Source organism: Agelaius phoeniceus, chromosome 3 (assembly GCF_051311805.1).
Source record: "Agelaius phoeniceus isolate bAgePho1 chromosome 3, bAgePho1.hap1, whole genome shotgun sequence".
In the NCBI taxonomy this organism is placed as follows: domain Eukaryota; kingdom Metazoa; phylum Chordata; class Aves; order Passeriformes; family Icteridae; genus Agelaius; species Agelaius phoeniceus.
In genome coordinates this window covers 97,064,754-97,077,855 of record NC_135267.1, presented here as the reverse complement: position 1 = coordinate 97,077,855, position 13,102 = coordinate 97,064,754, and the positions used below count along the sequence as shown (strand labels likewise).

Here is a 13,102-nt window from a genome sequence, read left to right as displayed (position 1 = left end):
TCTTGATGACAGCAGGTTTGGTATGGTACTCAGGCTCAATGCCGTGCCATGGGGAATATGAGGCCTTCCTGGATTGACGCCACTGGCTCTTCTAAATTATGATTTTTTAATCTAACTGTTCAATAAACACAGAACTCACCCAAGGCATGGCTGGGTGCTAAGTCCCAGTGCAGTGTGCTGAGAAATATTTGATCAGATGTGATATTGAAAATAGAACTGCTAGTTTCTCTTCTGAGTAGTGATATCAGGTTCACACAGTGGAAGAGGATTTGGAAAAGAAACAGAAGTAGGAAACTGAATTGGTAATTATTATTTCCTTTCTCCAGAGCACCCTTAACCAGCTGCATTTAAAATGAAGGTTGAGTCAAGATGGAAAACTTATGAGACAGATTTCTCTTCTATGATCTCCCAAAGAATCTTCACAGCTGTTCTAGAACATGTGTCAACTGCAAAGTAAACTCATATCCACTTTCCTCCATCTATGTCTTAACAAATTTTGTTCTAACATTGTCCACTAGGTTTCCATCTCCATGTTTTGCCATCTGGATCTCATCGTTATAAATACAAGTTACTTTCACCCACTTGGCTCACTTCATATGCAGAGCCTTTTTAAATGGCTTTAAAGATGATTTACTAAAAAAGCAGTGAAAGATCTAACATGAGAAGAGATTAACTTAAGTAGAGAATTTCTTGCTTTAATGTCAAAATTATGTTACCAATGACTTCTGGCTTCCCACATTGTTCAGCCAATTTCTGCCTTATTCATATTTGTTCTTTGACTTTGTATGCAAGCACATTAATTACTCAGAAGGCACCCACATTCACAGCAATGATCTACTCACAAATTTTAAACATCTGAAATATAAATGTGAAGTATCAGAAAAGTAGAAAGAAGAAAAGGTCCAAACAATACTGCTTTGTTTCTGAAGCACTATGAAACACAGTAACTGAGCCCAAGAGTTAAAGACTTTATTAAATGAGTTTTCTTTTGCCTACTGAATTGTGTATTTCACCAAAACAGAACCAAGCTCCAAGAAAATAGTATCAATCTGAAAGGACTTAGTCAGTTATTCCAGTTACACTTTAAATGGTTTTAAAAGTTTCTACTTTAAAGCCAAACTCTTATCTAACTATGAAAGGAAAGAAAAAAGTACCTCAAAAAGACTTACAGTAAGAACATAAACCAGCATTGCCAACTAATTGCTCCTGCCTTCTTCCTGGAGCAGGACAGAACCACCCTCTTTCTAGTTTATGTTCTCATACCTTCAGTAGGTCAAGTGGTACAGATCCTGGCATGGCTCTTAAATTTTGCAGTATCTTCCTCAAAGTGATGTTCAGGACTGTATCTTTAAACAGGACAAAAACAGAAAGGAAAAAAAAATCCACAAAAACAAACAAACAAACAAACAAACAAACAAAAACCCCACAACAAAAAAAACCCAAAAACAAACCAAAGGAAAGCACCTCAAATTGATTCCTCCCAAAAGTGAACGGCATCTTTTGCCTTAAAATTTTTGTATGATCAGGAGTGAAACATTATGGATGAACCAGAAATGTTGCATTCTTTATCATTCTCCTCATCTAAATCTAAATTCAGCTGGTAAGACATACCAGTTCAGGGTTCTGTATGCCCTGGCACCTGGTACAGGAAGTCTGTCCCAATAACAGGCAACCATTCAGGCAAAAGTGAAGTCTTTGATTCTTACCGTCTCTAAGAAGGACTTTAAACTCTATCCAGAAATTAACAGGCAGTTCCTGGAGCTGCAGTGCCATAAGCATTGCAGAGATGCCGTTTTGGCAAATAAACCCCACCCTCTTTCCAGTATTAAATTAAAAAATAATTTTTAAAAGTGTAGTAAGAAAGGGCCAGGTTAAAAAAAAGGGCCAATCAGTCAAAAAGCTGTCTGAATTACTTCTGAAACATGTTGTCAAACAGCTGGGCTAATTTTTGACTATTAAGGTTTTCATTTGACTAGAGATCTAACAGCAGGCCCACTGTCTTCAAGGACTAATATTGCCTCTGGATGCTTCTCAATACCAACCAATAACCCAAATTTTTCTGGGCTAAACTTCAATCTGTTTGTCCAGTATGAGCTTGGCACCATCTGGAACACACAGCCACACCTTCTTCAGCTAAAGGGACAGGCGAGTCCCACTGTGCTCACTTCCCGCAGACTGATGGAAATCTATTGAGTTCTCCAACATCCCAGAAGTGACCTCAAAACCTCTGAGATTTGAGACTCTGTTACAGCATATACCTGATGGATTTCTGTTATGTCACAATGCATCTCCTGATTGGTTGGTGTTTCACTCACAAGCCAAGAAGATGGAAGAAAATAGATGCAAACTGGGAACTTACTGTTTTCTAAAGGATGTCATGACATTTGTAATTCCTTCTCAACCTATAACAGGGGAACTAAGCCAAACCCTGTATCCACTGTATTTGCAATTATTCACATTGCAAAAGCAATCAAAAGAGCTGGGTTTGGCTTGGTAATATTTTCTATTTTCTCCATGGTATTCCTTCAACTGTTTTATGCTATTCTCTGACCCTGTTAAAAGCCACCTTGCCAGAAACCTGCCACTTTCCCATGTGAATGCACTTGTCACCAAAATTAATTGCCACCTTGCATTAGTGGTTCAAAGAGCCTCTTGATAGGAGCTCAGGAAGAACAGAAAATGGGGCAAAAGTGATGCATTATCCCTAAAATGCCGCTACTTCACTTGTCAGGGATTGCAATTAGAGTTGGGCCAAGGCAATGTTAGCTCAGCTGCATCTGAACACACCTGTTTCAATTTAATTTGCAGTAATTAGGAAGCCTAGGGCACCAGGAAAAACTGCTGGTCACTCACTCTTTCAAATAGCTGAGTTTTCATGTGCCATTTAAAATGCTGTTTTTCAGAACAGACTGCTGACTTGCTAATGCTAGGAAAATGAAATACAGCAAAATATTTTTAGCAGCAGGAAGTTGTTACTTGCTACTGCCAATTACATGGCTTGTACTTGAACAGTGTCATTTTTTTCCCCTTGCTTACTCTTCAAGATAGGTAAAAGCTGGCTGAGGTCTCAGGGCATGAGGATTTGAATAAAACTTAGTCCCTGGGAGCTGGCTGATATTTCTGGAGTCATAGTCAGTACTGGCAGCAATCTGCTGTGACAGAGCAAACAACAGTGTCCCAGATCCACTCCTCAAAAACGGGAAAATGAGAGGATTAAGCAAGAGACTTGGATCTATTGGCTTTGGCAAAAGGCTGAATAGCTTGTCATGCTAAAAAAATTACTGAAATTGGGGAGTAGAAAATGGGGCAGAGGGGGGGAGAATAAAAAAAGCATTACAATTACATAAGAATAGATATTTATACTCTGAGTTAATTTATCAAACTGACAGAGAGATGAATCATCCACCATAAAAATAAGGGGATACAAGTTTTCTTTATATCACAATCATTATTTACAACTTTTAAATATTCACGGAGGAGTCAAGTATCCTCATCTTTTAATTTAAAATGTGGCCATGCAGGCCAAAAGAAAACTCTTGGCAAAAATAAGTTTCTACAGGAACAGGGCCCAAAGAATGATTTTTTCAAAAACAGGATAGATCTTAGCAATCATGATGGTACTTTTTTTTTTTTTAAACCTACACTGCAAACCACAGAAGGCTCAATAAACTCACACAAACCTAGAGCTCTGTAACAAAACAATGAGAAAGAACAATAACAAGACCCTGTGGTATAGCTAGACACAGCTACATAGGACTTTTTAAAATATAACACAAATCTGATTTTTTTTCAGGGGACATACAGCTCTGCTTTGAGGCAAGTTCATTCCCACATGCTGAGAATCCAATTGAAGCCAATACAGTCTCCCTCACTAAACTAACTTGAATAGATGCATGCATTTGTACAAGTAAAACTGTATTATTTTAGTAATTGACCTTTTTGTTGCTACAATGCCATTAGAAACTACCATGCCGCTGCATATTTTTCCATCTTAGAACACTTTCCTGCCCAATCCTCCTCACCCCCCAAAAAAACCCCAAAACAAACAAACAAACAAACAAACAAACAAACAAAAACCTGGGAGATTCACAGTACTGCTCCCTGAATATTGCTTTGACTATTTTGGAATGCTTTTAATATTATCAGTCAGTATTTTTTGTAGACTGGCATGTGCTTAAAAACTGGACAAGAAAACAGAAAAAGAAATCCATATAATAAAGTGAGGTTTAGTGGTCAGCACCTTTTTTCACCTCTTAGGTGAACTTTATAGTATAAAAGTGTTTGCCTGAAGCTATGCTTATATAAGGATATGGGACACCCACATATATGTCACACATGATTTTAAAACTATGAAAAATCAGAAGGTATGAGGCTGGATCTTCATTTATTCATTAGCCTTTGGTGCTTCAACAGGCAATTTCTTTACAATCCAGGATTTTAATTTTTCTATTTCAGTTCTGTTCAGCTCATGATTGAGGTTTGGAAAAGTGTGAAGTGATGTTGATACTCCCAGAGACTTTAACATCTTGTTGGTCTCTTCACCCCATGAGTAGAGAACTAGATCATCAGCAGTTCCATGGCATTGAAATAATTCTGGAAGAGCACTTTCATTTCTTTTCAAAGCCTAGATGGAAAGGAGACACTGTCAGACATACTGCCAAAAATTTAAGGAATATTTACAATTACATGGTGACAATTACTGCACTTACTGATCTACATTTAAGGGGTCATACTGTATTATCTCTATAGAAGTAAATAAGGAAATACTGGAAAAAACTGCCCTTCAAGTTTCAATACAGTAACTCTTGACAAATGGTAGTGTTTACTTTAAGGTCTATATCCCCCTCCAAATAAGAGAAAGAGAAAAAACTCATGACAGCAAATGGAGCTTGTATTATAATGCATCACACATTTTAAAAGAATACTTATGCTTACACAGTCTCTTTAACAATTAAAGACAACTAGTAAAGCATTTCATTTGTTAATCTCTTTCTACACTTTAATATTGTACTGTCTGTGCAAAAAAGTGCAATAAAACATTATTTAAAGACAGCTTAAAGCCTCACTTTCCTAATATTCTGCTTATCTATTTCCTGGAAATGACATAAATTTAGAATGTGAATCAACTGCCTCAGACATATAAACATGTATATTGAATTTTAATCACCATGTTTTCCATGTAGCTAAACATGTTTTCTGTAATATCTACTACACACTCACCTGGTAAACAGCAGAGTCTTTATTCAGAAAACTGGACAAGGCAAAGACTCCTGCCAGATCCTGATGAAACCTAAAGGCCAAATGCATTGCCATTCCACCTCCCATTGAAAAGCCTCCTAAAATGCACCAAAAGAAAAAAAGATTTTTCTATAAGTCTTTGTAACCCAATGTACAATTTATTATCTTCAGACTTGTTTCTTTTATACATAATACAAAAAAACCACCCATCTTGAGTATCATAAAGGTTACAAAGATTTTAGAACTACAGAGTCACTTAGGTTGGAAAAGATCTCTAAGATCATAAAGCCCAACCTATGATTCAACACCACCTTGTCAAGTAGCCCATTGCATCAAGTTCCACATTCAGTCATTTCTTGAGCACCTTCAGGGACAGTGCCTCCAGCACCTTCCTGGGCAGACCATCCCAAAAGTTTAACAACCTTTTTGTGAAGAAATTCCTTCTGACATCCAACCTGAACCTGATGTGGCATAGTTTGAGGTTTAAATCAAAGCATGGTGCAATTAAGATAATGGATAGCTAAAGCAGTGCTGAAGATTCATTACTGAGAGAGGACAAAAAATGCCATCATGTCATTACTTCAGAAGCCATTTGCATATGGTCCCTATCAGGTAGCTGAACACTGTGGCCATGCATACTCTGACATAAACAAAGTAAAACTCTGTGAACAGGTAATTCTCACTGCTTTTTGTATTCAAGTTATTTCTCCCCTAGGCTAGCAGCATTCACACATGAAAGATCTCTATTTTACATAATCAATGAGCACTCACATTCAACTAGCATTGAGGATATTTTTGTTGTTATACCTTGGGATATATCATAAATAGGGAACAAATGCAATGTATACCCCTGAGCTCTAACAGGAGGTCTGAATTAATGGCCCTCTGTGGTCCATATGTCTCTTCAACTACACTAATTCCTTACCAAAGATAATTCTTCAGGGATGATTTTTATATGACAAATGCTTGTTCAGTAGGAAAGAAATCCAGACTACTACATTACTTCACAAGGACACAGTACACAGGCCATGATATTGACTGTATCCAGATAATGAATAAAGTGAAGCTTTCTTTATTTTCTTATGCACAATATGGTCACTTATTTAATTTCCTTTTGATCATTCTGAAGAATGCTGTCATCTCCAAACCCCAAAAGAAGCACTTGTACTCTAAGAGACCATTTTGCATTTGCTTACAAATAAATACAGACAATGCTTGATCAACAAATAAAATGAAGTCCATTTAAAGCATTTCAGATTACAGGAAGAAAAGCTGCATTGAAAAGTCATTACTAGTTTGTAAATGATTTAATCTTAAAATTTTGTACCCAGTTAGTCACAATCTGGCACACTGTCTGCAATTACTCACCAACAGTCTTTGACAATGCAGTCACCTTCTGTTTAGAAGAATATTAGGTAATGGTTCTTTTATGTGGCTCATACTACTACAAGAAAATGCAATACAAAGAACTAGCTCTTTGAATTTGATTAGCATGGGAATACCTGAAGTTTATCACCTGATACCACAACAATCTCTGAATAAATGCCATATGCTAAATGCTTCAAAAACAACAATTTGAATAAGCATTTATAGATGCAGACTATTTTTTCAATTAAAAGAACCATTTCAGTATATGTGCATGTTTGACATAAGACATAAAAGAGACTCTTAGTCAAGAACTTCTAAAAGAATTCAAATTTTGGATGAAGGAAAAATAAAAGGGAGGTATAGATATTACACAAAGCCAATGTATGAAATGACAGAGTGTAAACAAAACACAAAAGTACATGTATACAGATGATCTCACCATGAAGAATACATAAACTATACAGCATTGTTAAGCAGATCGTGTCAGGAGTGTTAGATAAAATCAAAATGACACAGCAACATTTCATCCTTAGATGGGCAGAACACTGCAAGGTCTTCACCAATCTACTTCTCTACTTGAGACCAATCTACTTTCAAGAAACACAAAGACTGTGAACAGAAGTTCAGAATTTGCCAGAGGGTCTTAAATTTAGATGTATGTTCACTTTCAGTTTTCCCCTCATGCCTATTTTAATGAGAACTGTGATTAATGCTGCACAACAGCTAAACAGGGTTAGCTCAACAATGCTCAGGATGCCAGTTCAGGAAAGCACCTAACTCTTTGTGTTAACTTCCCTGACTCACAAAGGAGATTTATGTGTAGACTAATAGGGGAGCACACACAAAAGACTCAGTTATGTAAAACACTTCCAGTTGCAGAGAAAGTTCACTCAAGGATGCATTTATGACCTCAAATCTGCTTCAGTGTAGTGCTGATTTTTAGGTAGCACCCCTATGCAATAAGAAGAAAGCTGCTTGTGACTCACCTTGACAGCTGAGAAAGATCTGCTGAAATCAGACAATCACCACACTTCCAAATTAAAGAATTTGAATCAGAAGGAAACTCCCATGCAATACTTTACTAAAACTAAAACATTCTTTTCTGGAATATAATCTGTAACTAAATTCGGGTGATCTCAGGCACAGGATGATGTAACACAATGTGAACAGAAACAGAATTTCTCAAATGGAATTTATTCCTGATTGAATGAGACAGAAATCCTCACCACAGCTGCCATTTTTCAGTGATAAAATATTCCTTGTAAATGGCCTTAGGAGCCTTTTAAACAAAACTCCAGTTCATTTTTGTAAAAGATCTTGATTTGTATTAATTTGCTTCCCATTTGTATTTGCCTAAAATGACAATGTGGTCCATGATGACACTTGAACGTTATACAGGGTTCAGGAAACCAAGTATTTACCTACTGTCAAACTTAAGCTTTATTTGTTTCTTTATACTTTGTCTAACAATGTCTGTGTTTGCATCTCAGAAAAGACAAACTTTATTATCCAACACAAAGATTTATTTTGTATTTCCTGTCCTGTATGCATAAGAGAATGCTAAAAACTGCCTTCTCCCCTATGCATCACTTTAGTGGCTGCAATGAGCTATTCCTGAATTCAGGAAGTTCTTTAGGTGTTCAGTCTTCTTCACAGAAAAAACAGCTCTCTAGCACACACAGTTTTGACATTGCCAAGTGCATCCTGAATCATACAAACCTGACTGTAAAACGCCTTAGTCCATTTGTTATAATGATTACGGAAACATCACATTTTCATGCTTTTCAGTAAAACTTTAACATGTGCTCAAAGCTGCTTGCCATACTAGAAACCACAGCCATGGGGAAAAAAACCAGTTATGAATTATATCTAGTGCACAAATTTTGAAGAGCAAAAGAACAGGAGAAGCTAAACCCCAGATTTTGATGACATTAGGATTTGGACTTGGGTGTAGAGGTGCAGTTTGGGGTGTTTGTTTTAAGCAATATTTCTTCACTAGTTTCTCTGTATTAGTAGTTTTTCATCTTTCCTGTATTTCTTCCCATTTGTCAGTACAGCTTTGGTAACAAAGTGGCAAGAAATGAATCCTCCAGCACACAGTGCCTGTGTCAGCACAGCACAAAACAAACACTCTTCTGTTGTATAAGGCTACACCAGCACAGTCAGGAAATTGTCTTAGCCTGTTCTGATATTATTACAATACATTACATACTCTTGCCTCCTTTTCATTCCATTCTCACAGCATTTTTCATTCTCAATTTCTCCTTTTTTAGTATTTCAAGTTAGAGTTGCTTTAATCAGTTTATTATCAAGAATTTCTCCCTAAAGTTACATTCCAGTTTACTTTCCCTCTCCCTAGGGACTAAGTAATTTACCTTATATTAATGGTAACAGCACAACCTTGTTCTACACATCATCTGCAAAGAAGCTGACTTTCTGTTTTGACCTTCCATTTTCATCAATGAATGGAAGTATTATATACATTTAACAGTGTTCACAAATGAATATCAGCAAAGAGTACAAATGCCAGTGGAAAAGCAAACTCCCTTCTCCACAGAACTCCCTGAACACTGCTCCTGTGTTAAGTATTCAAACACTTTGTCTCAAGTGAATTTCCTCACAGCAGTGATTTTCTACTTTTAATCTCTTCATGAAACTTCATCAAACCCAAACATTGCAAAGCAGCAGAACTGCAATGAATGATTTCCACCTTTGATAGCCTTGTTATTCTGGTTGTTACTTAGTCTTTACAAGAGCAACAAACTTGAGAGTCTTTACAAGAACAAAGGAAACTTCCCTTGAGTGGCTCAGCCACTTGCTCTTGTTAGGAACGTGAATTAACTTGCTCCACAACTTTCTCACCAGTCAAAACACATTTTGAAATGCATATTTAAGTGGTATGACTTTTACCACTTTCTTGTAAAAACAAGTGTACTATTGTTTCTAACGTATCAACTCGCAGTAAAGCCAGAACCAGTTACATTTTATTTTCAACTATTACAGGTAATAGAGGGGAACCCAACATGTGTACCTAAGGGGTCGTAATTTTTAGCACTGGAAGGAAAATAAAATCCATTAAAAGTCTTGAATCAATTTTTATTAAGATGTTACTCTGTCAATCTATGGCTTGCTTAATTTACCCAGTGTGTGTTGTCTTGGTTGTTTCTAGAGAGGACAGCAGTGTCCTGCTGCAACACTTACCTGTCAGCATAACTGCAAACATGGGAAAAAGGAAGAGAAAAACCTGTCCTTTATGCTCACAGTATTTGTGACTCTAAACTGAATCACAAGAAGGAAAGTAGAAAGAAGCTCTCTAAAGCAAAGAGTAGCAATGCACAGAAACAAGCTGCTGCTGTGCAGAGCTGTGAACCTTCTGTTAGCAGAGGGCTTTTAGAATTCAGAAAAGCAGTGATAAGGATTTGCCTAAATAGAGCTGAGCCTGCACTGGCACATGACAACGGAATAGCAAATGTTGTGAAGTCTCACTTTTCTATGACTGTGTTGGCACAACTGTGAAGAAAGTACAGGTTAATTTGTACCCTGGGGCATGTCTGTGCAACTCTCAAGCATTCTAAAAGCCCATCCATCCATCCATCCATCCATCCATCCATCCATCCATCCATCCATCCATCCATTTAATTTTGCACTGTATTCAGGTATTTATTAAAGATGAGTAAGGACATACCTTCAACAGAGTTCTTAGTTAGGCTGAAAAGATCAGAACTTGATTATATATAATTATTTTCTTACCGAAGTCATAATCTTATATGCAACAACACTATCATGATTGAATTATTTTTGAATGATTTTATTAGTTTACTTCTGTGAGTCTCATTTACTCCTAATCTTCACTATCATTTGCTAAACCGTCATTCAGCATACTGGGAATGTGTCATCATTCAGAGTCTTTAGATACATTAATATTGACACCATCACATGTTGGGAAACAAAGTAACAAGTAATGGTCTAGTCTTGGTTAAAATGAGCATTGTACCTCCTACCAAAAGACTTACAAAGGAAACAAAGATTAATTTGTTAATGTCTCTTTTTACTTCCTGATGTGTGAGCTAGACTAGCAGAGATCCAAAGGAGACATATGGTCAGTTCAGATACAAAAAAAAGCCCCAAAACTAAGAGGACCAAAATTTACCCCAAAGTATAAATGCAAGGCAAATTTACACTGATGCACTGAAAATTAATAAAATGTTGCAGGTATTATGGGGCAGATGGACTAATAGTACTGCTTTCAGTCCAGCATCTCAGGCACAATTTAGAGAAACCACAAAGCCATGTAATGGGAGGTACAGAAAGAGAAATCTCATTTAAATTGCAGAGAAACAGCAAAATAAACCCATAAATTTCCTCTGTAAGAACAAGGCAGTAAGTACCTCTGAATGGAAGACAATGTCCTCCTAATAAAGACAGAAGACACAAGATAGGATGAGTGACAGCAAAAGGCTCTGAAGCCAAAAGCATAAAGTGCCAAGATTGTGGGTGAAATAGATGGCTCAACACTTCAACAATTTATTGTTGGAAGTTTTTATCTCCACATATTTATAGAATCTGTTCTCTGGGGCGTCAAAGCCAAGATATTTCCCCCCCATCCTATTCTCACACACACTGAGAGAGAAGGAAATGCTAATATTTACAAGAAGCACAGAGCTTTCATGTTACTTCCACCGTGGTTCAGTAGCTATGTAAGAAGTCTAGCAATAAACAAAAAGTGGTTGTGTGTCTTGTGTTATTGTTACAGCACAAGGGGTCAGGAATCATGCATGTGTTTTTTGGCATTTAGTCAAATTTACAGGACTGTTATGGAAAGTTTATTTTCACTGGCTGCTTACACGAGTGACTACAGGTGGCAGAGACCAACGTGCTTGGATCAGCACTTCTGCACTACACAAAAAGTGACCTGTGAAAGCAGGAAAGCAGTGCTAAATTAAGAACAAAAAAAGAGCAAAAAGACTGCCTTTCACCAAAGTGTAGTTGACTACAGTAAGCCCTATCAAAATGCTCAAAAAACAAGAGGGCCATTTCTTTCAAGAGCTTCTAACATATTCTCGAATAATATTGTTGAAATCTCAAACAGTTTTCACTGAAGTGGACTTATTTTACAGGGCACTGTCACTACGGAAGCAGTTAAAAAAACCCAAAACAAAGGAACAACCAGAAAAAACCAAAAAACAAAAGCAAGACCACCTGAAAAACCAACTTAGCTTTAGATAGAAAAAGAAATTATTGTCCCACATTTTAAATTGTGGCTTGTTTGGCCAATTTAGGAATGAATTCAGGCATTTATAAAGAAGAAATACATCCTGTTTTTAAAGAAAGGATAATATCAAAGCTCCAAGTGTCAAAATTTGACTAAATTTATAACACTCTTTTATCTCCAAAGTCAATACAAACCTACTTACAGGACTATTTACAAAAAGTGCTTTAGCCAGGAAGATCAGTAAGAGTAACTCAATAAGAATGTCTGGCTAAAAACTAAGTGCCATTAACAAATTCTGGGGATGATATAATTATTTTTTGGAATAATTATGTATTGCTGCTAGTCTCACTTCCTTCCTCCTCCAAGGTCAGGGGAAATAAAACTTAATCAAAAGTCTACTTTCTTCAAAAGACTTGTGTTAAAAGGAAAGCAACTAATGAAACTGTTAGGAGATAAGAATGGGTAGATAAGCCATGTCACAAAATTAATACAGATGTTTTAAAAATAAGATTTCCTTTAGATCCAGCAATCTAAGTAATTTATTTCTTTAGAAGTAGATTCATAGAGCAGCTGTTAAAAGCAAGGCTGCACCAGCATGTTCCTAGATAAGGAAGAGAGGAGTGGCACTGTACAACCTGGACTCCATCCTCAGCTTTAGAGTTCTGATCTGCAAGCAGTCACTTGTGAATTTCAGAGGTACCGAAGCAAACAATGCAGGCTACAATTTCTTTCAGAGAAAATGCTCGTACTGTCCCACTATCTTGAGCTTTGTGGAAAGTCTGAATAGCTCAAGGGGAATCATCCTCCAGAACACCAGGTGCTGGGCTTCTCATTTTCCATGTTTGAGAGCCCACTGCTGCTCCCTGTCTCTTCCCACTCGCTCACCTTTGCACAGTGCTCTCTCAGATCTTGCCTTCTTATCCCACACCTCTGAGCTGTCAGCCTCTGCTCACCTTCCTGCTTGCCTAACACCTCGCTCATCCTCATCCAACAATATCTGACACTCACCCTCAGCCTGTAATTTCTAGTCCTCTATTCCATATAAAACCATAACCTTCAATCTTGTTATGCTCCTCATACTCATTTTGTTTTCTTTCCAGTCATTAAAACTCCCACTTACTACAAAATGGTCACTCAACCCAATTCTCCTTAACCCTTTAAGGAGCATTTAATTCCCTGTGAATACCTTCATATGACTGCTCTGCTCTTTGGTTTCTGTGACTCTACCCAAAAAGGCCCCCACTGTTCTTCACAGACTCCCAAGTTCTCCAGTTGCTTCTCTCA

General features: G+C 37.2%; 1 protein-coding gene across 1 annotated transcript in view; it reads right to left on the bottom strand.

Moving 5' to 3' along the window:
- Nucleotides 1-948: 948 nt before the first annotated feature.
- Nucleotides 949-13,102, bottom strand: part of LYPLAL1 (lysophospholipase like 1) — a 30,207-nt gene continuing 18,053 nt past the window's right edge. Inside the window, exons 4-5 of the mRNA XM_054630191.2 lie at nt 5,221-5,336; nt 949-4,624 (exon numbers count right to left, since the gene is read on the bottom strand). Coding sequence (XP_054486166.2) covers nt 4,385-4,624; nt 5,221-5,336 — 356 coding nt within the window. The 3' untranslated portion in view covers nt 949-4,384. The remainder of the gene's footprint in view (nt 4,625-5,220; nt 5,337-13,102) is intronic.